Here is a 26971-nt window from a genome sequence, read left to right on the forward strand (position 1 = left end):
GGTTACTTCTGGGTGGGTACAAGGGAAATTTTGCAGGGAATAGAAATGTTCTCTGTCATTGTTTTAAAGATTTTTTTTTCATTTATTTGAGAGAGAGAGCATGTGCATGACCAGGGGGAGGGACAGGGGGAGAAGCAGACTTCTTGCTGAGCAGGGAGCCTGACGTGGGGCTTGATCCTAGAACCCTGGGATCATGACCTGAGCTGAAGGCAGGCGATTAGCCGACTGAACCACCCAGCCACCCTGGTGTCCCAGAAATATTCTATATCTTGATGTGAGTGGTGGATATATGGGCTTGTACATATGTAAAAATGCATCAGCTCTACAGTCAAGATTGTTATACTTTATACTGCAACTTAAAAGTGAAAGACTGGGCACCTGAGTGGTTCAGTCAGTTAAGTGTCTGCCTTTGACTCAGGTCATGATCCCAGGTAGGAAGATCAAGTCCTACCCCTGGCTCCACACTCAGTGGGGAGCTGGCTTGAGGTTCTCTCTCTCCTCTGGGGCTGGGGGAGGGGTGGGGAGGGTAGGGAAGTGGGAGGTGCTTTGGCAGAGATCACATACAAATGCCTGAGTACACACCTATCTTAAAAGTCAGTGCTCCCAAACTAAGTCACAGGAAAATGCCTGAACACTTTTTAGATGAGATTTTATTTATTAGTAACCCTGTGGATATTTCACAACATTCAGCATTTACAAAATGTTATTATCACACCTGAACTCAACTAACTGTAATAAAGCCAGTATGTCTTATTTAGCCAAGACAGGGTGAATGTCAATTGGTTCGAGAATTCATCTTGCCTGCTACCTACTCCAATCCATGACCTCATATCTAATTCTTGCAGGAAGAACACGGGAGGGGCACCTGGGTGGCTCAGTGAGTTAAAGCCTCTGCCTTTGGCTCGGGTCGTGATGTCAGGATCCTGAGATCGAGCCCTGCATCGGGCTCTCTGCTCAGCGGGGAGACTACTTCCCCCCTCTCTCTGTCTGCCTCTCTGCCTACTTGTGATCTCTCTCTCCCTGTGTCAAATAAAAAAAAATAATTAAAAAAAAAAAGAATATGGGAGTGTGACGACTGGCTTCCAAATGCAGTTTTCACCCCTGTCTCTACCTTTATATTAGGAAAAAAACAAACAAACAAACAAAAAAACACACCTTTCTCAAAAACACAATGAGATACTATCTTAGCCCATTTGGGCTGCTGTCTGGGAGGCCCAGACAACAAACACTTATTTCTAATTCTGGAGGCTGGGAAGTCCAAGATCAAGGTGCCAGTAGATTTGGTGTCTCATAGACACTCACTTGCTACTTCAGAAACATAGTCTTCTTGCTGTCCTTACGTGATGCTTCCATCATGTAAGCAAGGGAGATCTCTGGGTCTCTTTATTTTTTTTTTAAAGATTTATTTATTTATTTGACAGACAGAGATCACAAGTAGGCAGAGAGGCAGACAGAGAGAGAGGAAGAAGCAGGCTCCCTGCTGAGCAGAGAGCCCAATGTGGGGCTCGATCCCAGGACCCTGGGATCATGACCTGAGCCAAAAGCAGAGGCTTTAACCCACTGAGCCACCCAGGTGCCCCTCTGGGTCTCTTTAAAAGAGCACTAATTTGGAGCACTTGGGTGGCTCAGTGGGTTAAAGCCTCTGCCTTCCCCTCAGGTCATGATCCCAGGGTTCTGGGATCGAGCCCTGCATCCAGCTCTCTGCTCAGCAAGGAGCCTGCATCCCCCGCGCTCTCTGCCTGCATCTCTGCCTACTTGTGATCTCTGTCTGTCAAATAAATAAATAAATAAAATCTTTTAAAAATAAAAAAATAAAAGAGCACTAATTTGATCCATAAGTGCTCATCGCTTCTCGGCCTTTTGGCTAAGATCAAGTGTGATCCATAAGTGCTCCACACTTGTGACCCAAATCACCTCCCGAAGATACCACCTCCAAATACCATCACATTGGGGAATGGATTTTAAAATATAAATGGGAGGGGGACATAAACATTTGGTCTATAGCAGATACAAACCTTTAGAATGGCTACTATAAAACCAACAAACAAGAAAATAACAAGTGTTGGCAAGGATATGGAGAAACTGGAACCCTTGTACATTACTGGTACGAATGTGAAATGGCACAGCTGCTATGGGACAGGATGGCTGTTTATTGTGGTGTAACATATACAGAACATAAAATTTAACATATTCTAACCACTGGTAAGTGTACAGTTCTCTGGCAATATTCACACTGCTGTGCAGCCATCACATCACAAAAATTCCATTTCCAGAATTTTTCATCTTCTCCAACTGAACCTCTCTACCCATTAAACACTAAGTCTCCCCTCTCCATTGCTCCCCGGCTCCTAGAAGCTCCTATGCTACTTTATGTCTCTAGGAGTTTGACTGTTCTAGAGAGCTTATGTAAATGGAATGATACAATATTTGTCATTTCGTTACTGGCTTATTTCATGTAGCATAGTGTCTTCAAAGTGCATCCCTGTTATAGTATGTGTTAGAATTTCCTTCCTTTTGAAGGCTGAATAAGATTCCATTTTATGGAGAGACCACATTTTGTCCATTTGTCCACTGCTTCTACCTTTGGCCAGTTGTGAATAATGCTGCTGTGAACGTGGAGGTACAAATATCTGTTGAAGTCCCCGCTTTCGTTTCTGTGGGTATGCCTCCAGAAGGAGACTTGCCAGATCTTTTGATAATTCTATTTTTAAATTTTTGAGGAAATGGGTAGAGAGGTTCAGTTGGGAAAGATAAGAAAGTTCTGGCAATGGAAGGTGGTAAAGGCTGCACAACAATGAATGTTCTTAATGCCAGGGAACTACACACCCCACAATGGTTAGAATGGTCAATTTTATGTTATGTGTATGTTACCACAATGAAAATCCTGGCCTACATGGTCTCCTGCCACCTTTGCCTGGGATCCTAAGGAGGGTATATCATCTCATCTATGCTATTCTTGCCAAAACTCATAATCTGAAAACAATCATGGGGAAATGTCAAAAAACCCAAATGTGGGCCATTCAAGAAGTGTCACGTTCCATACAGTAGCCACTTTGCACCATAGCCATTTCCCACAAATTAAGGTATTGATGTAAAACTCAGTTACTCAGCCCCATGAGCCACATTCTAAATGCTATTGTTATATGGCTAATGGCTGCCACAGTACACAGCAAAGATATTGTGTGTTTCTGTCATTGCAGAACATTCTACCAGAGAGTTTTTAAAAAAAGGTATACCGGACAGCACTGACCTACAGAATAACTCTCCAACAATGTCAAGGAAAGACTGAGGAACTGTTCCTGATTAAACAAGAATAAAGAGATAGAACAACCAAAAGCAGTGGGAGATCCTGAATTGGACCCTGAAAGAGAAAAAAGGACATTGGTGGGACAAATGTGGAACACTTAGTAAGACTTTGGATTAGTTAATAATACTCCATCTGTGCTAATTTTCTGATGTTTATCATTGTGCTGTGGTTATGTAAGATGTAAACATTTTATTATTTTTGCAACTGTTTTGTAAGTCTGAAATTATTTCAAAATGAAAAATTTTTAAGTAAAATAAAATGTAAAGCCATCCCTATCTTGCTATTTATATTATTGTACCTTTTACAGTGGACTGCGTTCCACCCTATTTCATGAGTAGATTGCATTTTGGGGGCTTTTGAGGTTTTTATTTAAATTCCAGTTAGTTAACATACAGTGTAATATTACTTTCGGGTGTACAATATAGTGACTCAGCACTTCCATATGCCACCCAGGGCTCAATCATGACAACTGCTCTTCCCAATCCCCATCACTTGTTTCACCCACCCCACCCCCTCCAGTGAGGACCTGTGGAATCCCCCTCCATAATAACCAAGCATAACCAAGCAGGTGGCCCAAGTCCCCAAGCGGGTGCTACTAGAAGAGCCGTGGCTCAGATGTGTTGACTCAGCAGCCACCAGCTCACGTTTCCCCCCGGAGAGCAGAGTCAGGCCCAAAGAATAGTGACAGACAGCCCCAAAAAGGGAAATGTTCTCATGTCTGAGGCCCTTCAGGGAGCTAAGACTGAAAAACAAAATATAAACCCGTCTTTACAACCTTGTTTCAGATAAGTTTTTAAACTGTTATTATTTAAACTATTTTATCTTTCACACTGCCAACTTCATTTCAAAAAAATTGATATATTTTCAGTAAAGCTGGGGAAAAATTTTATGCTTATATAGTTCCTATGGGGAAAACTAGAAATGCTTGATGAAGAAAATGGAAATCTGCACTCCTAAGGCTTCCACTCAGGAGAAACTGCCAGTGATATTCCAGTATTGTCTTTTCTTTCTTTCTTTCTTTCTTTCTTTCTTTCTTTCTTTCTTTCTTTCTTTCTTTCTTTCTTTCTTTCTTTCTTTTATAAAGATTAACTTATTTATCAGAGAGAGAGAGAGATGAGAGGCTGGGGGGTGGTGGGGAGGGAAGAGCAGAGGAGGAGAAGAATCCGAAGTAGACTCTCCACTGAGCACAGAGCGCACAGGGGGCTGGACCCCATGACCCTGAGATCACCACCAGAGCAGAAATCAAGAGTCCAATGCTTAAGTGACTGAGCCACCCAGATGCCCCACGCCAGTGGCTTTTCACCTAGGATATGCTTTCCTGCAATACAGGGCCTCTGAGTCCTCTGGCTTCCAGGAGTCACCCTTAGACTCTCTGGACATAACAGGGTCTGGTATAAGCTCACCTTACCTTTCAGTGGTCTCAGGAGAAGAGGGCTTGTCAGCTTGTGGGTCAGTCCCTGCTGCAGATGGCTCTTCTGGGGCTCAGTCCCAGTGGCCAGTCTACTTGGCCTCTTCATCAGCCTCAGGACATTGTTTGCTGGTCACCTGCCACTCAGGCACTGCTCTCCTGTACTTTCTTCCCGAAAACCACTGACGTAAGTTGCTTGGCAACAGACATTTACCTAAAATTTGTGGGAAAACAAGCAAATGCGTGTGTGGGCAGGATATGGCTTGCAAGCTACCAGAGTTCACAGACATCCCCCAGGACAGCCACCTTCCCCTGATCACATTCCTCCATGGCCCCAGCTTCCTACTGCAGCCTTCCTTGCTTTCAGCCCCTCTTGCTCTCTCTCTCGTCCTAAGGCCCCTCCCCTAGGATCTGGAACCGGTGCAGAAAACAGAAAACACTGTGGTTCTTTTGTGCACAAAAGGGCATTGTTTCTTGAAGCATAATTCTGTGAAATGTATCAATCTTAAGTGTGCCACTTGATTTTCACGGAAGTAAACACCTGTGCAGCCAGCACCTGGATCAAAATCAAGACTCTTTCTGCCTCTCAGAAAGTTCCCTTGTACCCCTTTATCAATCTCAACCCCAATTCATTATTCTGATTCCAACACCATAGTTTAGTTTTTGCCTGTTCTTGAATTTAATATAAATAAAATCAAATAATACATGTTCTTTGGTGTCTGGCATCTTTCACCCAGCATTTTTTTTAAGTAATGTCTACTCCTAACAGGATACTCGAACTCAGGGTTGCATTCCCCACTGACTGAGCCAGCCAGGTGCCCCTACTCAACATGTTTTTGACATTCGTCTATGTTGTTGCATCTATCAGGAATTCGCTCTTCCTTTGCTGGGTAGTATTCTATCACACAATTTATTTATTAATTTATTTTATTTATTAATTCTATTTATTTATTAATTCTATTTTCCTTTTTTTTAAAGATTTTATTTATTTGACAAAGAGAGAGAGATCACAAGTAGGCAGAGGCAGGCAGAGAGAGAGGGGGAAGCAGGGAGCCCGATGCAGGGCTCCATCTCAGACCCTGAGATCATGACCTGAGCCAAAGACAGACGCTTAAACATCTGAACCATCCAGGCGCCCCTATTAATTCTATCATCTATGGAATACTTGAGCTTCTCTGGGTTTGGGCTACTAGCAATAAGGCTGCTATGGGCATGCACGTATAAATCTTTTTGTGGAGCTAAGCCCTCATTTAAAAATTGCTGGACAACAAGTTATGTTTAGCTTTAATAGAAACTTCCAGGGGTACCTGGCTAGTTTAGTTGGAAGAGCATGTGACTCTTAATCTCAAGGTCATGAGTTCAAGCGCCACACTGGGCATGCAGCCTACTTAAAAAGATAAAAAAAAACAAAAACCTTCTAAGCTATTCCCTAAAGAGGAATTTTACACTTACACCGGCAGTGTACTGATAGTTTCAGGCGATTCAATTCAGTCCTCTACTTCGCCAACACTTAACATGGTCAGTTTCTTTTTTTTTTTTTTTTTTCCCCAGAGGAAGGAATTTAATATAGAAAATTAGTTCGTTTCCAAATTGGGCTGGGGTTGGGGGAATGCTGCAGGCAGCAGGAGGCCACCAAGGTAGTAACTGAGCTCAAGAGCACACCCCCATAACCACAGTCAGAAGTGAGAAGGCTGCTGCTACCACCCCCAGCTCCACAGGGCTCTGTCTCAACATCCAGTCAAGGTAGGAATGCCAAGTCTGGCTGCTGAGATTTCTCTAGATCCTCACATATTTGTGCCCTTGCCGTCAACAGAGATGGTAGAAGGAAGATGGCTCCATCCCCCAAATCTCTGGTGGGGCATCTAATTGTCAGACCACATTTTTTTTTTTTAAAGATTTTATTTATTTGACAGAAACAGCAAGAGGGGAAACACAAGAGCAGGGGGTGTGGGAGAGGGAGAAGGAGGCTTCCAGCCAAGCAGGGAACCCGATGCGGGGCTCAATCCCAGGACCTGGGGATCATGACCTGAGCCAAAGGCAGAAGCTTAATGACTGAGCCACCCAGGTGCCCCTGTCAGACCTCATTTTGAATATGTATTTATAGTTTTATGTACATTTACATATTTGTATATATATTTAATGATTTATTTATTTGAGAGAGAGCTTTATTTGAGGAAGAGGAGGGGCAAAGGAGGGAGAATCCCAAGCAGATTCCCCACTGAGCACAGAGTCCAACAGGCACTTGTTCCCATGACCCGTGGGATCATGACTTGAGTCCAACCGATAGAGCCACCCAGGTACCCCTCATTGTATATTCTTAATTCCTAGCTGCAAAGGAGTCTGATAAGTATATTTTTCCACTTTCCAGCCTCTGCAGCATATAGGAAAGCACCCTATAAAGAGGTAGGGAGGGAGCCTGGCCTTTTCAGTTGGCTTTTGCTGAGTAAAAAAGCTATCCCAAAATGTAACTGACTAAAATAGCAACCATTTATTTAGCTCACAATTCTGCAGGTTGGTGATTTGGTACTGAGCTCAGCTAGCCAGTTCTCAACTTAGTTGGGCTCACTGATGCCAGTTACCAAATCTATTGGGAACTGACTGGCCGATGATGGGCTCAGCTGGGATGGATCACCTCTGTCTCATGTGGTCTCTCACTCTCCAGCAGGCTAACCTAGGCTTGTTTTCATGATGGCTGGGCAGCTTTCCAAGAGGGAGCTCAAAATGCTCTTCAGGCCTTGGCTCCAATATAGCACATCACTTCTGCCACATTCTGCTGGCCAAAGCTAGTCACTAAGGCTGGCCCAGATTCAAGGGCAGTGGAAATAGATTTCCACCTCTTCCAGAAGGTGACGTAAAGCCACAGTGCAAGGGTGTGAATAAAGGGTGGAATGAGAAGTCATGGCAATCTAGTCCCCAGCACCCACCATACCCCCCACTCCTGGAACCAGCCAGCACATCCCAAGTACTCTCTTTCTTTTCAACAAGCAACAAGATTCCCTATATCTTACCTTTTCTGTTCCTTTATTTTGTCCTGTTTCCTGGGTTCCTTCATTTTCCAGATCTTCAAATTAATGTTTAATGTAAGCAATACCTTCACTTTCTGAGAAATCATTCTTATTCTCTGTTGTTCCATAAGGCAAACCTCAGGGATGTTAGATCTTCCTGAATCTAATTACTAAGAATAGTAGGGAGAGAGCTTAAAAAAATTTTTTTTCCTACTGTTCCAACTGCATGGTTTTCTTCTAAAGCCATTTTTTTTTTTTTGCTGTTTTCTTAGTTTATTTTTTGCATTGGCAGTCTTTCCCCTAACGTCTGGTGAACATTTTTTTGCATTAAGAATGAGGCAATAGGGGGCACCTGGGTGGCTCAGTCGTTGGGCATCTGCCTTCGGCTCAGGTCAAGATCCCAGGGTCCTGGGATGGAGCCCCACATTGGGCTGCCTGCTCAGCGGGGAGCCTGCTTCTCCCTCTCCCACTTCCCCTGCTTGTGTTCCCTCTCTTGCTATGTCTCTCTATCAAATAAATAAAATTTTTAAAAAAAGAATGAGGAAATAGGGGTGCCTGGGTGGCTCAGTCGTTAGACATCAGCTCAGGTCATGGTCCCAGGGTCCTGGGATTGAGCCCCGCATCGAGCCCCGCATCGAGCCCCGCATCAGGCTCCCTTCTCCCTCTCCTGCTCCCCCTGCTTGTGTTCCCTCTCTCATTGTGTCTCTGTCAAATAAATAAATAAAGACCTTAAAAAAAGAACGAGGCAATAAAAAGCACTGGGGAAGTTCTGTGCACATCCACTGGTTGGCTTCTTTCTGGGGCAGGCAGATGGGGACTGACCTGTACCAGAGCCTCTGTAGGCCAGAACACAAGGCTCTCATGGATGGGGCTATTCTGTTTCTTTAGGGCATGGATGCTTAACCTGGTTCAGGCCAATGACTCCTTGGATTGTCTGGTCAAGTCTGGAGGCCAGAGTAGTATTTTTAAAGGCATTTAAAAATACATAGGATTACCCCAAAATTCCAGTTATACTGAAATAGTCATTGAGCTTTTAAACAACATTTCCTCTCTCTCCATGAGCACCCAGGGCTCTGTTGGTGAGATTCTCTATCTCCTGACTGCTACACATATTTAAAGTATACAATTTGATGAGATTTGACATATATGTATACTTGCCAAACTATCATCACAATCAAGATAATGAACATATCCATCATCCACCAATTCCAAAATTGCCTTTTGTAATTTGTTTTCCCTTTTAAATGTTGGCCACAAGTGGCAATGGTATTAGCAGAATCTGAGACTTGATCACTAAAAGAAATGATGGATATTTTTTTTTAAGATTTTTTTAAAATCTATTTGACACAGAGAGAGAGAGAGATCACAAGCAGGCAGAGAGGCAGGCAGAGACAGAGAGAGGAGGAAGCAGGCTCCCCACTGAGCAGAGAGCCTGATGCGGGGCTCGATTCCAGGACTCTGGGATCATGACCCAAGCTGAAGGCAGAGGCCTTAACCCACTGGGCCACTCAGGCGCCCCAAGAAATGATGGATATTTTCATATAACGAAGAGATGCCTCAGATTATCATTTATGCATAATGCTACTTAAATATCTCATTGAAACAAACAACTGTCAAAGGGCTTCAATGTCCTTTTACTTTTGATCAAGTAAGCACCCCAAGCAATGCCCAACTGAAGGCAGAGTCCTTGCTGGGCCAAAAATTTCTGGGCCCTCAAGCTGCCATGGCCTGCATAATTGGGGTGGACATAGGTATGACTCAGCCCACTGATAGACTTCATAAACCAGGCGATTATTTCAGGGAGCGGAGGAGTTCTACCACTCTTTGACTCACCTTTACCCAGGGCAGAAATCATAGGCCTATGCTAACACCCAATCATAATGCTAACCTCTTTCAGAACACTGAAGGGAAAAATCATTCCTTCCCTTTAACAGCAGTGTAGAAAGCAAGCCAGCCTAAGTTCTGAAACAGGGAGGCTGTAGCAGGAAACTTGCAAATGCTACACCACTGTTTCCTTTGCTCTAACAAACAGCTTATCATCTGGGAAAGGGACATGTGGTCCTGGGCGTCCCATCCTTGAGAGATAACAGAGGCAGTGTGTTATTTCTATCTGCTTCCCAGGAGAAAGAAGTTTTTACATGATGATGTTGCAGAGTCCCTGGCCCCAACGGTCTCCTATAAACCACCGACTCATTCATGCATTCATCCATTCATTTGTTTCATATATTTTGGGTGCCTGCTATGTGCCATGTGCTATATTTAATTTTAGAAAACAAGAGACACAATGTGAACCCTCCTGGAGGTCACAGCCTGATGGGAAAAGGAAGCATTAAACCAAATAGCACACAAATAAACATATGTAATGGCAGGGTGGAGAAAACGGATTTTTAAAAGTTAGAATAGCAGGGCACCTGGGTGGCTCAGTGGGTTAAAGCCTCTGTTCAGGTCATGGGCCCGGAATCCTGGGATCGAGCCCCGCATCAGGCTCTCTGCTCAGTGGGGAGCCTGCTTCCTCCTCTCTCTCTGCCTGTCTCTGCCTATTTGTGGTCTCTGTCTGTCAAATGAATGGATAAAATCTTTAAAAAAAATAGCTATATCTGCTTCTTAAGGGGTATATATAATTCATGTCTGGAAGGACAGATCTTTCTACGGTCCCCTTCAGCCTACAAACATTAGTGGGGAAGGGATTCTTGCTTGAGAATTCAATCATGTCCTGTAAGAGTTTGTGAATTCAAAGCAGAACTGAAAATGTGCTTTCAGTTGCTGCCGATGGAGACTCAGAACAGTCTTTTTCTTTTTCTTTTTCAGGTGGGCACAGGTAGGTCACCAGCAGGCAGGGCTGGAGCCAAGCTGGGTAGGGGATGAGGCCCTACGCTGCTCAGCATGAATGGGACAGGGGGAATGAACACAAATGAAACAAGACTGCTGAGCACAGCACAGAAGCAACACGGGGAGGTACTAAATGGACGCACAGTTTCTGCTTCCCATGATGAAAACATGCTGGAAACATACAACGCTGTGACCACATGTAATGCCACTAAATTGTATGCTTAAAAATGGTTAAAATTGTCAATCTTTTTTTTTTTTTTAAGATTTTATTTATTTATTTGACAGACAGAGATCACAAGTAGGCAGAGAGGCAGGCAGAGAGAGAGGAGGAAGCAGGCTCCCTGCTGAGCAGAGAGCCCGATGTGGGGCTTGATCCCAGGACCCTGAGATCATGACCTGAGCCGAAGGCAGCGGCTTAACCCACTGAGCCACCCAGGCGCCCCTGTCAATCTTAAGTTATATATATTTTACAATAAAAAGAAGAGAAACAATTGTTAATAAAAAAAAAAAAAAAAGAAGGGAACAGCCTGAAAGTTGATGGGACGCTGAGGCTCCAAGAGGAGCTAGGAGTAAGAAGACCCTTCAGAGGGAATGGTCTAGAGATTCAGAGAACAGGAATGTCTAACAATCAATCTTAAGTTTTTTGATCTTTGTTCTTTTTTGTTTATTTTTTAAGAGTTTATTTACTTATTTATTTGATAGAGAGAGAGAGAGCACAAATAGGCAGAGAGGCAGGCAGACAGAGAGGAGGGAAGCTGACTCCCGGCTGAGAAGAGAGCCCGATGCAGCAGGAGCCTGAGATCATGACCTGAGCTGAAGGCAGAGGCTTAACCCAGGGGCCCCATGCTCTTTGTTCTTTAAGATAACTCTCCTCTATCTCCCTAAACTTTAGTAAAAGTTTGCTATACCCAAATGCCTGATTCGAGGTGGCATCAGGGGAAAGAACGTGTATTCTGAGTCTGGGAGGACACAGCACCACAGAGAAAAGAGAGGAGCTGCATGTTTTGAGACCCAAGTGAGTGGACACCACCAAAGAACCAGAGAAGACTCAGATACATAAATGATGTGCGGGGACAGTGCTGAGCGTCCCGCTGCAGGTGGAATGACAGCTCACGCAACTGCCATTGCAACACTTAGGGATGCACCAACGCCTCGGGGTGGAAGACCCGGAACCATCCAGAAGGTAGCAGTCTGAGTCACACAGGTGGGCTTCATGAACTTCATGGTCTGCCAAGCTGAAGTGGGTCCTGCTGGGGCTCTGTCTGCACTTCCAACCTCATGGAAAGTAAGATATCCATCTTCAGGAAGTCATTTTTCGTGGGGCACCTGGGTGGCTCAGCTGGAAGCCTGCTTCTCCCTCCGCTGCTCCCCCTGTATTTCCCCCCACCTGCTGCTCCCTCCCCCCACTGTTCCCTCTCTCGCTGTCTCTTTCTCTCTCTCTCTAATAAATAAATAAATAAATAATCTTTAAAAAATAATAAGTAGGGGCGCCTGGGTGGCTCAGTGGGTTAAAGCCTCTGCTTTCGGCTCAGGCTGTGATCTCAGGGTCCTGGGATCGAGCATCGGGCTCTCTGCTCACCAGGAAGCCTGCTTCCCCCTCTCTCTCTGCCTGCCTCTCTGCCTACTTGTGATCTCTGGCTGTCAAATAAATAAATAAAATCTTAAAAAAAGAATAAATAAAAAATTTAAAAAGATGCAAAAGTCTTTAAAAAAAGGAAGTTATTTTTCTTTTCTGATGCTTTCTGGGATCTGCCATGTTAAAAGGAGTAAAAGGTGGAGGGATTGATGAAATAGATATAGGGAATTAAGAGGCACTTCCAGTTATAAAATACATCTAAGTCAACGAAGATGAATAGTACAGCATGGGGAGTACAGTCAATAACATTGTTAACAACATATACTGTGACAGATGGTGATTACACTTGTGGGGAGCAATGCATAATGTACAGAATGGCTGAAACACTCTACCATACACCTGAAATTAATTTAACATTGTATCTCAATTATACTTCAACAATTTCTTCTTAATTTTTTTTAAGTAAGCTCCAGGCCCAGCCTAAAACCCAAGGCAGGGCTTGAACTCACAGTCCTGAGATCAAGACCTGAGCTGAGATCAAGAGTTGAATCCAACTGTGCCTGGGTGGCTCAGCAGCTTAAAGCCTCTGCCTTTGGCTCACGTTACGGTCCCAGCGTCCTGGGATTGAGCCCCACATCCAGCTCTCTGCTCAGCAGGGAATCTGCTTCCCTTCCTCTCTCTCGGCCTGCCTCTCTGTCTACTTGTGATCTCTGTCAAATAAATAAATAAAATCTTAAAAAAAAAAAAAGAGTTGGATGCTTAATCAACTAATACACCCAAGTGCCCCCAATAACAACTTTTTAAAGGATTAGGGAGGAAAAAAGATAGCCATGGATAACAGGCAAAGAAGAGCCAACTAGCACTCAATTGGAATCCCTGGAGGAACAAAAACAATGAAATATAATAGCTATTAAAGATATAATTCAGGGGACTCCTGGGTTGCTCAGTTGGTTAAGCATCTGCCTTCAGCTCAGGTCATGATCTTGGGGTCCTGGGATGGAGATCTGAGTCGGGCTCCCTGCTCATCAGGGGAGTCTGCTTCTCCTCCTCCCTCCCCACTGCTTATATTCTCTCTCTCTTTCAATTAAAGAAATAAGATCTTTAAAATAAAATAAAATAAATATTTAAAAAAATCAAGGCTGGCCCAGATGAATTCAATGGTAATTCTACCAAACCTTTAAGAAAGAAAATATACCAATTCTCTAAAACCTCTTCCATAAGATAGAAGCAGAGGGACTACTTCCTAACCCATTCTAGAGGAGAGCATTATCCCAATACCGAAACCAGACGATATTATAGGAAAAGAAAATTACAGACCAATATTGCTCATGAGCATAGATATAAAAGTCCTTAACAAAATATTAGCAAATAGAATCCAACAATGTATGAAAGGAATTACATGCCATGACTGACCAAGTGGCATTATCCCAGGTGTGCAAGGCTGGTTCAACATCTGAAAGATACTTAATGTAATCCATCACATCAACAGACTAAAGAAGAAAAATAATATGATCATAAAATAGATGCAGAAAAGGCATTTGACAAAATCCAACAGCCATTTATGATAAAAGCTCCCAGCAAGTTAGGAATAAAGGGGAATTTCCTCAACGTAATACAGAATATCTACAAAAATCTGCAGTCAACATCACAGTCCACGGCAAGAAACTAGAAGCTTCCCCATTAAGATCAGGAACAAGAAAAGGACGTCCCATCTCACCACTCCTTTTCAACACTGCACTGGAAGTGTTACTTACTCGGTAAGACAAGAAAAGGAAATAAATCTATCTACACCGGGAAGGAAAAATAAAACCAACTAATACACCCAGGTGCCCCCAATAACAACTTTTTAAAGGATTAGGGAGGAAAAAAGATAGCCAACAGCCATTTATGATAATATCTGTTCGTAGATGACACGACTGGCCATGTGGAAAATATGAAGGATTCAGAAGAAGAAAAAAAAACTGTTGGAATGAATAAATGCCCACAGCAAGGTTGCAGGATATAGGATTAATACTCAAAGGTCGCTCACTTTCCTCTTTACCAACAATGAACAAATGGAACTGAAATGAAAAAAATATTGCTGTTTATGTAGGTATCATTAACAACCCCCAAATGAAACTTGGGTATAAACTTAACAAAATAGGTGCAAGATCGCTATGAGGAAAACCACAAAACTCTGATGGAAGAAGGCAAAGGAGAACAGCATAAGTGGAGGGTATTATTCCCTATTCACGGATCAGAAGCCCCAATAGTGTCAAAATGCCAGTTCTTCCCAACTTGATCCATTTGATCTACAGATTTAATGTGATCCCAGTCAAATTCCCAACAAGTTATTTTGTGGATCTGACAAGTGGATTCCGAAGTTTATATGTAGAGGCAAAAGACCCAGGGTGGCCAATTCATTACTGAAGAAGAAGAACAAAGTTAGAGAACTGACACTACCTGCCGTTAAGACTGACTACTACAGGGGTGCCTGGGTGGCTCAGTGGGTTAAAGCCTCTGCCTTTGGCTCATGTCATGATCCCGGGATCCTGAGATGGAGCCCCACATCAGACTTTCTACTCAGCAGGGAGCCTGCTTCCTCCTCTCTCTCTCTGCCTGCCTCTCTGCCTATTTTGTGATCTCTGTCTGTCAAATAAATAAACAAAATCTTAAAAAAAAGACTACTACTTAAAGCTACAGTAATCAAGACAGTGTGTTACAAGCGAAAGAACAGAGAAATAGATCAATGGAACCGAAGAGAGAGCCCAGAAATAAAGCCCCATAAATACTGTCAACTGGTCTTTGACAAAGCAGCAAAAGCAATCCAGTGGAGCAAATACATAGTCTTTTCAACAAATGATGCCGGAATAACTGGACGTCACATGCAAAAAAAAAAAAAAAAAATCAGTGCAGACACAGATCTTATACTTCTCACAAAAATTAACTCAGATGGATTGTAGACCATTTTGTCTAAATGTAAAACAAAAAAAATGATAAAACACCTAGGAGATAACATAAGAGAAAATCCTTTGGATGTTTAAAGCACTTTGGATCAATTTAGTGATGCTTAATCCATGCCGCTTTGCAGGCGTCTGTGGCCCACTGTCTCCTCGACTCTTGGGGGCACCTCACACCCTAAGAGCACCTAGGCAGGTTTGATAAACCTGATGTAAGCCTAAGAAGTTGTGGCAGAAACCTGGCTCAGAGCTGCTGGGGCAAAAGTGTGAATATATGGAAATGGCAAAGGGTGAGCTCACAAGGTTAAGGGAACCCATGTACTAACCGGGCATCTGGAACAGAAACCAGGAGCTCAGCGGTCCCAGGGCAGGGACTCAGTCTCTGCCATTCTCTGCACACCCATTTTTCTACACCTGACAGGAACCAAAGCTTCCAGCCCCACGTAACCCTAATTTCCCACAGCTTCCAGGGGAGCAGGGTCTCACCCTCTTCCTCAAGCCTGGTTAGAAAAACAGGCAGAAAGGTTTCAGAGCAGTCAAGCTTGGGTTCTTCAAACAAAGCCAGAGGGGACTGTTCTTTTTTTTTTTTTTTTTTTTTTAATTTATTTGACACAGAGAGAGATCACAAGTAGGCAGGGGTGGGGGGAAGCAGGCTCCCTGCTGAGCAGAGAGCCCGATGCAGGGCTCTATCCCAGGACCCTAAAATCATGACCTGAGCTGAAGCAGAGGCTTAACCCACTTAACCCACTTAACCACCCACATAACCCAGAAGGGCCTATTCTTGTGAGAACATGAGCACTCCACCAGGAGCACTAACCTGAGTGAAGGAAGGGGCAGCCTTAGAGAGAGGACTGTATGGATCAGGGGTGTCTCACTAGGGATCTGAGGGACATTTCCAGAGGCATGACTTGCCACACACAGAGTAAGGTCTCTCTAAGTCTTCAAAGTCAGAGGGTGATTTGTGACACCCTATGATGTAGAAGGTCTCAATGGTGATGGTGGAAAACATGGCACGGCTGGTGGCATTGGCGGCAGACTCAGAAAAGCAAAACCCCGATCATAAGTGCTGCCTCAGAGTAGATGTGGGTGGGTCCTTCCTGGGTGCCAAAGGGCAACGGATACTTGGCAAGCATGATGGGGCCAAAACCTGAACCCTGACCACCTAGGAGGCTCATTTCTCCTGTGCAAGAAAGTCACACCTCACAGGTAACATTCAGATCATGAAAACAGATGTGAACAGGGGTCTTTCCCACAGAATCATTTTAAACCACCACTAGGAGCTGCTGATTAAAGACTCTTTTTTTTTTTTTTTAAAGATTTTTTATTTATTTGTTTGACAGAGATCACAAGTAGGCAGAGAGGCAGGCAGAGAGAGAGAGAAGGGGAAGCAGACTCCCTGTTGAGCAGAGAGCCCCATGTGGGGCTCGGGCCCAGGACCATGGGATCATGACTTGAGCTGAAGGCAGAGGCTTTAAACCACTGAGCCACTCAGGCGCCCCTGAGTAAAGACTCTTAATACGTGTTTGGTGCCCCACGCACATCCCTTTGGGCCTGACCATTGTGCAGCCAGGCCCAGCTCCACACTGCCCTTTTCTGGGGACAGAAAGAGCCAGGGAATTTGCCCTAGGACCAACTCACAACCACTGACTGAAAGGAATTGCAGACACATTCACAGCCCCCCACCCCTCCTGTGAGGTCATTCAGAAGTGACTATTGTGTTACAGGTCTCCAGAGGCACAAGCGCCCTACCCACCCTTGATAATGTACTTGTATGGGCTGCCTCCCCTTCCAGTCCTTCCTGGGATCACCTCCCACATAAACTACTTGTACTTAATCCTTATCTCAGGCTCTGCTTCTCAGAGATCCACACTAACCCACCACATTTTGGTGAGAAAACAAGTGCTACCATCCAAAGGAGGCACATAAGGAGACAGGGGTGATGTGGGGTCACAAGAGGTAGAAACCTTCCAAGATGCTTCTTGGGGTCCTCTCTGACCACAAAGGCTCAGATACCCAGCTCAGGGCCATACAAGAAAGCAAGTACTCATCATAGCAAACATGCATTAGCCAAATTTACAGAAATGGGAGCATGAAATCACACAGTGCTTTTAACTCAAAATGAGAAAGACAACTTCATCCTGGCTAGACCTCTTGCACCCACCTGATGGTACCTTCTCTCTCTACAGACAAGGAAACCTATGATTATCTCAAGGTTGCCTGGTGGGCAAGGGCTGGGCACAAAATGAGCTACAGAATCCCCCTGCTAAGTGAATGACACATTTGGGAACTATGGTGGGACTGGACACCAAACAAGTGCTCACTGACAAAATCCTTATTTTTTTAAAAAAGATTTTATTAATTTGACAGAGCGTGACAGCAAGAGAGGGAACACAAGCAGGGGTAGTGGGAGAGGGAGAGCAGGCTTCCTGCTGAGCAGGAAACGGGATGTGGGGCTCTACCCCAGGATCATGACCTGGGCTGAAGGCAGACGCTTAATGACTGAGCCACCCAGGTGCCCCCAAAATCCTTACTGATAATGTTGCCTAAGTGGGTGCAAAGGCAGCAGCCAGCTCCCCGACCCTGGGAGTCTCAGATTCCCTTTGGGTTGCAATGACTGACTGTGGGTTTAGAATGAGAAAGTGGACTGAGTTCTGTTCTTTATGCTCTAACACTAGCAACTGGTGGACTGTTTGGGGGGCTGGCTGCCAGAGATGGGAGAAACTGGGGTCAAGGACAGGTAGGGCTGGCCCACTGCAGCAGTATGAATAAGTTACATGGCAACGCCAGGCACAGGATGTTCTGGGATTCCTCCCCACCGTCCTTTGGCCAGCCCCCTCTTCTGTCCACTGTTATGGACAGTGTGTGCTGTCCACTTATCCTGTGTGTGGTACCACGCCAGAGCTGGGGGCAGGCTGTGAAGGAGGCCAATGCCAAGCTTCACCTGGCTGTGTATCCACCCATCCCTGTCCTCCCTCCTTGCCCTCTCGGGCAGTCCCATCCCAGTGAGGGATCAGCGGGGCCACGCAGCACTGAATTCCTTCTCCAGACCCTGGACAAACTGGTCGTTGAGAAAGAGCAGTTGACCATGGGGCAGGAAGCGGGCGAGGATGCCCTCGATGCGATCAGCCCGAAGCAGGAGGTTGGTGCTGGGGGTCAGCAGCCGGAGGTGGTCGAGGAGGAGGCGTGCCAGCAGCCGGAGTGTGCCCTCAGCCAGCAGCAGGTTCTCGTGGGCATCCAGCACCAGGGCAAATCCTAATGAGAGCACACCCAGCCATACCACTGTCCGAGGCTCCTGAAAAGGGTCCCCTGCTGCCAGGCGGAAGGCCCCAAGGGGGGCCTCATGCAGGGGCACTGGCTCATCTGATGACTGAGGCTGCAGGTCCATGGGGGTCCGGCCAGATGCCTGCTGCTGCAGCCGGCACATGGAGTCCACCTGCCTGCGGAGAGTGGGTGGGTCACTGACTTCTGTCATCCTTATCACCACCCTGAGAACTGAGAACTGCTATTAACTCCGTATCTCAGATTTAGAAACTGAGCCCCAGAGAGACTAAATGACCTGCTGAAGACCACAGAGCCACAGAGCAGGAAGCATGAGCCATGACAGGAATCCAGGCTCCTGCCTCCAGGCCCTGAACCATTTCATTCCATGTGTTCAAGAGAAGGCAGGTTTTGAACACAGCCCCTTGGGCCAGGAAAGGGCACCAGGGGAAAAAGACCCTGCCCCCACCAGCTTCACAGAGGGCTCCTTAACATAAAGAAATGCAAGACTTGGGTTGCCTGGATGGCTCAGTTGGTTAAGCATCTGCCTTTGGCTCAGGTCATGATCCCTGGGTCCTGGGATTGAGTCCTACATCAGACTCCTTGCTCAGTAGGGCGCCTGTTTCTCCCTCTCCCTATGCTTGCAGCTTCTCCTGCTTGTTCTCTTTCTCAAATAAATAAATAAAATCTTTTAAAAAAAAGCAAGCCATGAGAAGTTGAAGTCATGTTCAACTGCACCGTCCAATCTCTCTACCCCTGTCCTACCCTGCAACCCTCTCCAAACAAAAAAGAAAGACCTCTCACTTGAACATTTAGGCTTTAGAAATCACACTCTGATCCCTTCTGAATCACCTTCTGCATTTGGGCTGTGCACAAGCTGGTTTTAAAGGCCTTTGGTTTTCTGTGCCACGGGAGGCGGGGGTGGAAGCCCAGAGAAAAAAAGGGATAGCAAAGGCTAGCAAAGAGCTGCCCCAGAATGTTAACCTCCCCACACACCCCACCCACCCACCACAGAATGCAGAAAGGCAAAGGATTCTGGCACTTGCTGGCTCCATCTTGGTCTGGGATGGGAAAGGCCAAGGAAAACCACCACATCTGGAACAGTTTCCTAAATGTGCTCAGTGGATCCCAGGCTTTCAAGAGGCTCTGGGATAAGAATTCCTATGTACCACATTCTCTCTCCTCCTTAGGGATTCATAAAACCTACACATACACTAATCGTTCTGAAAAGTCCTGCACTGCAAAGCATGTTTAATCTGTTCCAAAGTCTGCCTGCCATGTTCTAGCTGCATAACCTTGGGCTGGCTAAGTTCCTGTGCCTCCTGAGAGGTGGGGATAATAACCATATCTATCTCAGTGGACTGTTACAAGAATTAATGAGTTCATATACATGAAATGCTCAGAACACTTAGCACATACGTACAAGCTCAATTAAGGCGAGCTATAATGGTAATGATGATGATGATAGCATTATTATTTCTTTAACTCCTTTTCATAAAATACTTGTGAACAACCATGGGTGACTTTTGGAAACAGTACTCAAACTTTCTGCTTCTTAGTCTGATTCTCTGTACCCTCCCAGAAAACCTATCACAATCAGGCATGTATTCAATGAAGGCCTGCATTACCTGGCCACAGCCAAAATCTGCTCCTTTCGGAGGAGCCTGTCCCTCTCAGCACCACGTGGTCGTGGGTCATCCGGTGAGTTCTCAGCACCAAAGACGCAGGAGTAGAGCACTCGGCAAAGGCCCGTGTCCTGGGCCTGTGGAGCCCGCAAGGTGTGGATGAGGAAAGCATGGACCATGGCTCCAGGGTGGACACTACAGGGAAGCCAGAGACCTTGGTGAGTGTGAAAGCCCAGCAGCGCAGGCAACCACAAAACGGGTCTCGGAGCATGTGTGGAGGCTGCTGTGACTGGTCATGGGTCCTCCTCCGCCAACCAAGAGGCACTCCCTACCTCTGAATAATGGCGTCTGGTCAGCAGCACTTCTGTCCACCAAAGAGTCAACTGGTGAAGAAATCTCAGACAACCCCAAACCGGGCTCTACAAAATAAATGGCCAGGAATCTTCAAAAGTGTCAAAGTCATGAGAGTCAAGGGACGCTGGGGAGCTGCTCCAGAGGAAACTAAGGAGACAGGGCAGCTGGACACACCACGGCCGTGTGGTCCCCAGCCAAAAGGGTCGTTTCAACATACAGCATTATTAGGACAACTGGAAACAGCTTAAGTAATAGTCTTGATCAGTGTTACCTGATTCTGGATGTAGGAGAATGTGCTCGTTTTTAGAAAATACACACTGAAGTACCACTAAATACAGAGGTTAAACGGCACCGTAGCGGCAGCCAACTTTATTGTCAAAAGGTGTACGGTAGTCTTTGTAAGAAAACTCCTGAAGTCTTCTACAAGTTTCGGAGTACTTAAAAATAAAGTCGACTAAATAATGGCACTACTAATAATAGCAGCGTCTGGCTGACTCAGAGGCCAGCCCGAGGTTGGGAAGGCAGCCGGCACACAGGAAGCTGGTATCTTGATCTCTAATTTAGGGCACTTTGAAAACTGCAGCCCGCTGACCCGCGAGTACCTCCGGTGACCCCCACCCCAGCCTCATGAAGAGCACGTCATCAGTCTTCGCCACCGTGTCCCTCCAAGTCACAGCGAAATGGTAGCGACCAAACCCTCACGTCACTGTCTCGCGCAAGCCTGCGGCGCAGTGCATTTCGGGAGTTGTAGTTCCTTGCTCCTGTCAAACAGCCCTAAGAGGAGCACCCCAACCGAGTGTGCTGCCCCTTCAGCCTTGGAGCCGCTGTCCTCCGGGCCTCATACTCACCCTTCCTTCCTTGCCCGCGGACTTCTACTCAGAGGCCGCTCCACTCCGCAGCAGGAGAGCAATGGCGGCTGCGCGGCCCCTGAGCGCCTGCGTACACCGGTCGCGGGCGCGCACACGAGCTGACGCGCGCGGGAGGGGGGCGGGGCGAGCCCCAAGTCAGGTGGGGTCCCCACGTCAGGTGTACTGTTCCGGGAATGGGCAGGGGTGGTGTTCTGACACCTGGACGCTCCCCCACGGCTTTCGCCCTCGGACCAAAGACCCCTTGCTTCGAACTCCCAGCGGGACCCTCACGGGTTATCTCCAGACCGGGTATTGGTGGAGTCGCGCTGCGAGGCCTGGAGTAGCCGAGCCCCAGGCCTCCGCGAGGGGGCGCAGCGTCCCGGAGCGTGAACCTTCCGGAAAAGGCCCGGTGGCTACATCGTCGCGGGCTGGCGCGGGTCGGTCCTCTGCGGTCCCTGCCAGCCTTGTGAGGCTCGTGGGGCCTAAATAAAGGTGCGGGGCCGGTTCTCGTACTGGCCAGTATGCGTGGGAGTCACTGGGGTGCCCGTTAAAACGCAGATTCCTAGGCTTTATTCGTGGAAATTGTGACTTTAGGAGAAAGATGCATGTTTACGCTGTCGGTGGGGGAGGGTTTGGGCTTGTGGATTTCCGCAGCGGGTTAAGACCAGAGTTCGTTTTGGAATAGAACGATTTAAATTTGTCCCCACCCTGCCACCCTGTCACCAGCGGTGTGAATCACTTCATTGGGCCCCAGTGAAGAAGCCCCCGTAGGGTTTAGTAGGCTTACCAGTTTATCTTCATATTCCCACCACTAACAGGGTGACCCATCTTTGAAGGAGGTCATCAAAGTAAGGAGACTTACTTCACACTGAAAGGGGCACTGTCAGCCACCAGCCTCTAGGGACAAACGGTGGGATAAAAGCCCTACCCAGAGGTGTTTGGGGCCCTGCTAGGTCTGTCCTGAGCCTCACTGCCTAGCCTGGGTCACGCACCTACACACTCTTTTAGCTACTATGGCCATGTGAAGGGCTCAAGACCCCGTGGTCCATGCCTCAGAGCCTCCACACCGGCTGTTCCCTCAGCCTGGAATGCCCTTTCTTCCCCTTCTTTTGCCCTTCCAGATGTGCTCAGACCAAAAGAGGGGCAACCGCCTTGCCTGGACTGTCCATTAGCATTCAGTTGCCCCTTTGCACCCATTGTTGAGGGTCTGTCTGTGATGGTGACGTCTCCCAGGGGGCATACCCGGGCTAAGGTACTCACCCATTCTCCCCAGGGCCATGCACACTCCTTGGTGACTGAAGAAATGAAAGGCAGGGCAGCCCAGGCAGGGACCCTGGAGTCAGGACCCTCCAAGGGCAGGGGATGTATTCCTGGCCCCTCTGGCCATAGAACGTGGGTGGGGGAAAGTAAGGAAAGCTAGAGGAAGTGCCCAGGATGTGTGGGCATTTTGACCACAGGTACAAGCCATAAATTGTAGATGGACGGGTAGACCCAGAGATGATGTGGGGACCCAGTCACAAGGCTGGGGGTCATGGTGGCTCAGTTCCTGGCTCCCGGACCCTATCACCCTTAGCCAGAACCCATGTCTGCTAGCTGATTACAGCAGAAAGCTGGCAGAGGGCTCTGGTTGCTTGGGGCCACCTAGCATCTGGAACACAGTATTCTAGCCTCTATCCACTCTGGGCAGTGAATCCACTCCAAGTCCCAGGCCACCAAGGGGCTGGCTGGCCTTGTGTGAAGTATGTGAAGGAGACAGCAGTGAGAAGCTGCCTGAGCCACTACGGTGGAGGGCTGTGAAAGACCCAGATGGGGGTGGTGTCCTGATAAGGAGGAAAGAGGAGTCAGGTGCCATTGCCAACTTTTTGCAGCCTTCAGCCAACCTGTGCCTTCTGGGTCAAAACCCTGGAAGCTGAGGACAGCGAGGCAGGAAGGAGCCTGAGTTCCCCAAGATGCTGCAGGGCCTTCCTGCTGAGGGAAGAGCACACACGTTGATTTTGCTAAACAGCTGTGTGGGGTTGATGTTATTTACAGTCTAATTCATTCCTAAGTGAGGCAGCATGTGAAGAGGTCAGGGTGTTGCCTGGCCTAAGGTAGGCACTCAGTAAATCTATAAATGTTGACAACTGTTAATACAGAGGCAGGATTGGAAGAGGTATCAGAGAGGTGTGGGTCATCACTGGAAAGCAAGTAGGACCTTCTGGTCTGATGAGAGTCAGAAGCAGAGAGATGGACGGGCTGAACTTTCTAGTGCTTCTTGGAGTTGTAAGACCTGCCTTGAAGACCAAATGGAACAGCCTGAGTGGGATGGAGGTAGCATGTGTCGCATGTTCGTGTGTGTGAGGTCTTCATAGTGGTTACCCTACAGATCATGGCTGGGCCAGGCATAGTAAGTACAGATATGGGCTTGTGGGATATGGGCAGAGAAAGAGAGAGAGAGGTAGAGACAGAAACTGGGTAGAGAAGGAAGAAAAGTAAAATTAGACAAAGCACTACAAAAAAATTAGAGGACCTTCAAGGAAGCAGGTTGCTGGATTTAAGACCTGGCCCACCTGTCTAGAAGTGGCTGGAGACCACACTTCCTATCTTTTCCCTCCCCTCCCTCTGGCTGTGGGCAGAGTTGCCCATCACCCCTCTCCCCAGCCCTGCTATTCTCCGTGGACCTCTGAATTGGGGTGAGGGGGCTGGTATGCCTACAGCCTTTTGCATTGGCCCCTTCCCCAGACTCCTACCCTCCACTACTGTCTGCCCCACGTCAGGGCGAGGCCTACCCCTCAGTGCCCCTTTTCCAGTACCCCTTGGTGCCCACCACTGCGATGTCTGCACAATGACTTAAACTGATTCAATTTGCAAAGCAGTTTCCATTCCCCACCTACCCAAACCACAGCATTGTCGTGAAACACTGGTGAGCAGGCTGGCTTGGGAAGTTCTGCTGCTGCTCCTAGACATCAGGACCAACTCCCTGGTCTTACTTACACACCTCCAGGGATGGGGAGCTCACTCCTTAGAGACAGCCCCATTGGTTTTTGACAGCTGGAAACCCTTACCGATGATCTTGAGTCCTCAGGCTAGACTAGCGGAGCAGCCACCTACTTCTGGATGTGGGGAGGGCAGTTGGGTGGAATCTGCCAGCCCCAGGCAGTGGATTTTTTTAACGACTCCCTGATTAAGAAGTCTAGCTGTTTCTTGAAGAGTAGAGTAGCAAACTAAGAAGAAGGAATCTGCCTTTTCGAGAATCCAGGCAGGCTGAGATTAAATTGATAAGGTTGCCCTAGAACCAAGGGGACGAAAGTCAGGCAAGCCTTGTCCCTTCATCCCCCTGCTCCTCCCTAGATCACCTCAGAGATGGCATTGCCCTGGGCAGGCGGCCTCCCACTGGACACACAGATGGCTTCCTCCTCTCTCTCCACCACATCCCCTTCCACAGCTTCTTAACTGCTACCTGGACTGGTGCAGTAGGTTACCAGCCTACACACAACAGCTAGGCTTTTCTGCAACCCATCACCAACCTGACTGCTTTTGCCCATGTGCAGAATGGAAAGAAACTCTCAGCCTAGACCCCTCTCTTTTAATTGTCTTCAGGCTCCTCCTTTTTACCTGTCTGATCTTGTAATCTTGTAATCTTCACACTGGCCCTAAATCATAACAGCCCTAGCAGACTCTTGTAGGGCATTTGCTGTAGACAAGACTCTGTTCTGAGTGCTTTACATATACTAACTCTATTGATCCAATCCAAAACCATTTGAAGGAGGGTCTTTACAATTCCCATTTTTTAGATGTGGAAGTTAAGACATGGGAGATCAAGTAACTTTCCTGAAGTGAACACATGTGCTAAGGGAAGTGTGCATGTCAAGAGATTTCAGCCTGCCCCCTTCCTTCCCCTGGTGTGTCCCCTTCTCCTCTGTCACCTCATAGTCCCCCTAGGGGCTGGCTCAGCCCCTGCTCCCAGCTCCAGAAGGCCATAAGCCTCCTCAACCCCAGCCCTGCTTACCTTGTACAACCCAAACCTGGGAGCTCCATCTCACCCTCAGGGAGCCCTGGGCCCCATGGAAGCCATCTTGGCTGGGCTCCAAGAGGATGAGGCCATGTGTGATTCGTCCTTTCAAACAGCCACGCTTCCTGAAGGGCTGACAGCCAGAAGGCCCCACGAGGCAGCTCAAGCCCAGCCACGTGAGGCTCCCTCCCCTCCCGCTGCCCGGGGCCTGGCCGCTGACTCAGCCTGGCTGCTGCTGGCGGGTGCAACCACTCCCTCCCAGGGGCGTCTGCTGGTGCGGGCAAGGTGGGGCAGACTCAGCCCTTGCCTCATACCCCCTGGCACCCCACAAATTCCTGTGTGGGTTGGGTGGGAATGCTTCTTACCTTCTGTCCCATAACCAACTGTCTTCTTTGAACAATCGGCTGTGAACAAGTCCACATCCTGCGGCATTCTCTCAAGGCATGACTTTCCTGGCCATAGACCAGCAACTTCTCCATCATTACTCAACTTCCCTCTCCTGATTGTTTCCAGATTCCTCAAGGCCGGGACCTCCTGTCTAAACATTCCTCCTTTCTGCACCTACGGTTTTCTTGCCTCTGGAAAGTGGGTGCCTTTGTGCTCAGTTCCAAGGTTGAGGACTTTTTAGAAATCCCAAGTTTTCTAGAAGGCTGTGGATGGACTCAAGCCAATGACATACAGCCAATTAACTCCAAGGAGTCACTTTTCAAAGAATCTGACCTGCAGAAAAACTAAAGACTAATATTCCCATATAGGAGAGTTAGAAAAGAAGCTGGGTTTAAAATGCTTGAGCCCTTGCCACTATCACACCAGCGTGGGTGGGTTCAGCACTGCAGAGAAGTCTTTGCTATATACAACAATCAGATTTTCCGGCTAAGAGAGAGACATTGAAATTGACCTATTTTGCTGAGCAAATGGAGCAACAGAACTCTCAGATTCTGCTGGTGGGAAGAACGGTATAGCAACCACGTGGAAAGTGCTAATGCTGAAGGAATACACTGCAACCCAGAAGTTCCACTCCAGTTCCAATCCATTCGGGATTATATCATGCCGAATAACCTATCAAGGGGAGAATGGAAGTGTTCTATATCCTGACTGTGGTGCTGGGTACACAACGGCATGCATTTATCAGAACTCACAGAACGGAACTGTACACTCAAATGGGTGAATTGGGCTGCATGTAAATGATATCTTAATTTTTTTTTAAGTGAAAACTGGAAGAAAAAAATGTAGGATGAATAGTTCAATTTAGGAGGAGACCCATATGGTGGAATACTATACAGCAAGGAACAGGGACAGACCACCCACCGCAAAAGGAAACATAAATGAATCTCAAAATCATGCTGGAGGAAGCCAGACATAAGGGATGCCTGGGTGGCTCAGTCAGTTAAGCTTCTGCCTTTGGTGCTCAGGTCACAATCCCAGGGTCCTGGGATTGAGTCCTGCATCAGGATCCCCTGCTCAGAGGGGAGTCTGCTTCTCCCTCTGCCTGTCTCCCCCGTCCTGCTTGTGCGTGTGCGCATGTGTGCTCTCTGACAGATAAATACAATCTTTAAAAAAGAATAAAATAATGGAAAATTTTTTAAAATTGTTATTACAAGGGATCTAGTGAGCAATTCAGATGATGCCCAGACCCCACCAGTGCCCACTGACTTGGCCAGCTCCCTGCCTGTGCCTGGCCCCACAAAGCCCTTTACTCACAGAAGCAAGCTGCACACGGCTGCTCTGGGGCTGGAATTTCTGCCCCGCCCTGGCCCAAGCAAAACAACCTTTAAAACTGGCCAGCAGCCCAGGTTTTTAAACAGCTTCCTTGCCAGATCTGCTCCCCTTT

At 47.1% G+C, this 26971-nt stretch overlaps 2 protein-coding genes and 1 long non-coding RNA gene across 7 annotated transcripts in view; 1 reads left to right on the forward strand and 2 right to left on the reverse strand.

Annotated features, from left to right (window-relative positions):
* MAVS (mitochondrial antiviral signaling protein) overlaps window positions 1-25580 on the reverse strand; it is a 52915-nt gene extending 27335 nt beyond the window's left edge. Inside the window, exons 1-2 of one of the 2 annotated variants that reach the window (XM_082744492.1) lie at window positions 25506-25580; window positions 4716-4929 (exon numbers count right to left, since the gene is read on the reverse strand). The gene's annotated coding sequence lies outside the window, so the exon portion shown is untranslated. Of the gene's footprint in view, window positions 1-4715; window positions 4930-7723; window positions 7886-25505 lie in introns of those variants that run through there. The other variant, XM_082744491.1, reaches the window with a different exon arrangement.
* On the reverse strand, window positions 17395-22550 carry AP5S1 (adaptor related protein complex 5 subunit sigma 1). 4 transcript variants are annotated; one of them, XM_082744504.1, is made up of 4 exons: window positions 21150-22550; window positions 20280-20366; window positions 19951-20142; window positions 17395-18501 (listed from the first exon to the last, which is right to left on the reverse strand). In XM_082744504.1, the coding sequence occupies exons 3-4, from the start codon at window positions 20124-20126 to the stop codon at window positions 18075-18077; spliced, it is 603 nt and encodes a 200-aa protein (XP_082600630.1). In that variant the 5' UTR covers window positions 20127-20142; window positions 20280-20366; window positions 21150-22550; the 3' UTR covers window positions 17395-18074. The 4 variants fall into 4 exon arrangements, with proteins under 4 accessions (XP_082600630.1, XP_082600631.1, XP_082600632.1 ...); XM_082744506.1 differs by having other exon boundaries at window positions 17401-18497; window positions 21150-21271; XM_082744505.1 differs by lacking the exon at window positions 20280-20366.
* LOC309871474 lies at window positions 21183-26722 on the forward strand. The gene is made up of 2 exons (XR_014315306.1): window positions 21183-21314; window positions 25654-26722. It is a non-coding gene; the product is annotated as an uncharacterized lncRNA (long non-coding RNA).
* Window positions 26723-26971: the final 249 nt, after the last annotated feature.

Source organism: Mustela nivalis (genome assembly GCF_964662115.1).
Source record: "Mustela nivalis genome assembly, chromosome: 8".
Lineage (NCBI taxonomy): Eukaryota > Metazoa > Chordata > Mammalia > Carnivora > Mustelidae > Mustela > Mustela nivalis.

Coding starts and splice junctions, on each gene's coding strand:
- AP5S1 (XM_082744505.1), bottom strand. CDS start 20,126: ATGGTCCATGCTTTCCTCATCCACACCTTGCGGGCTCCACAGGCCCAG. Junction 18,502..19,950: donor CAGATTTTGGCTGTGGCCAG/GTAATGCAGGCC, acceptor CACTCTCCGCAG/GCAGGTGGACTCCATGTGCC.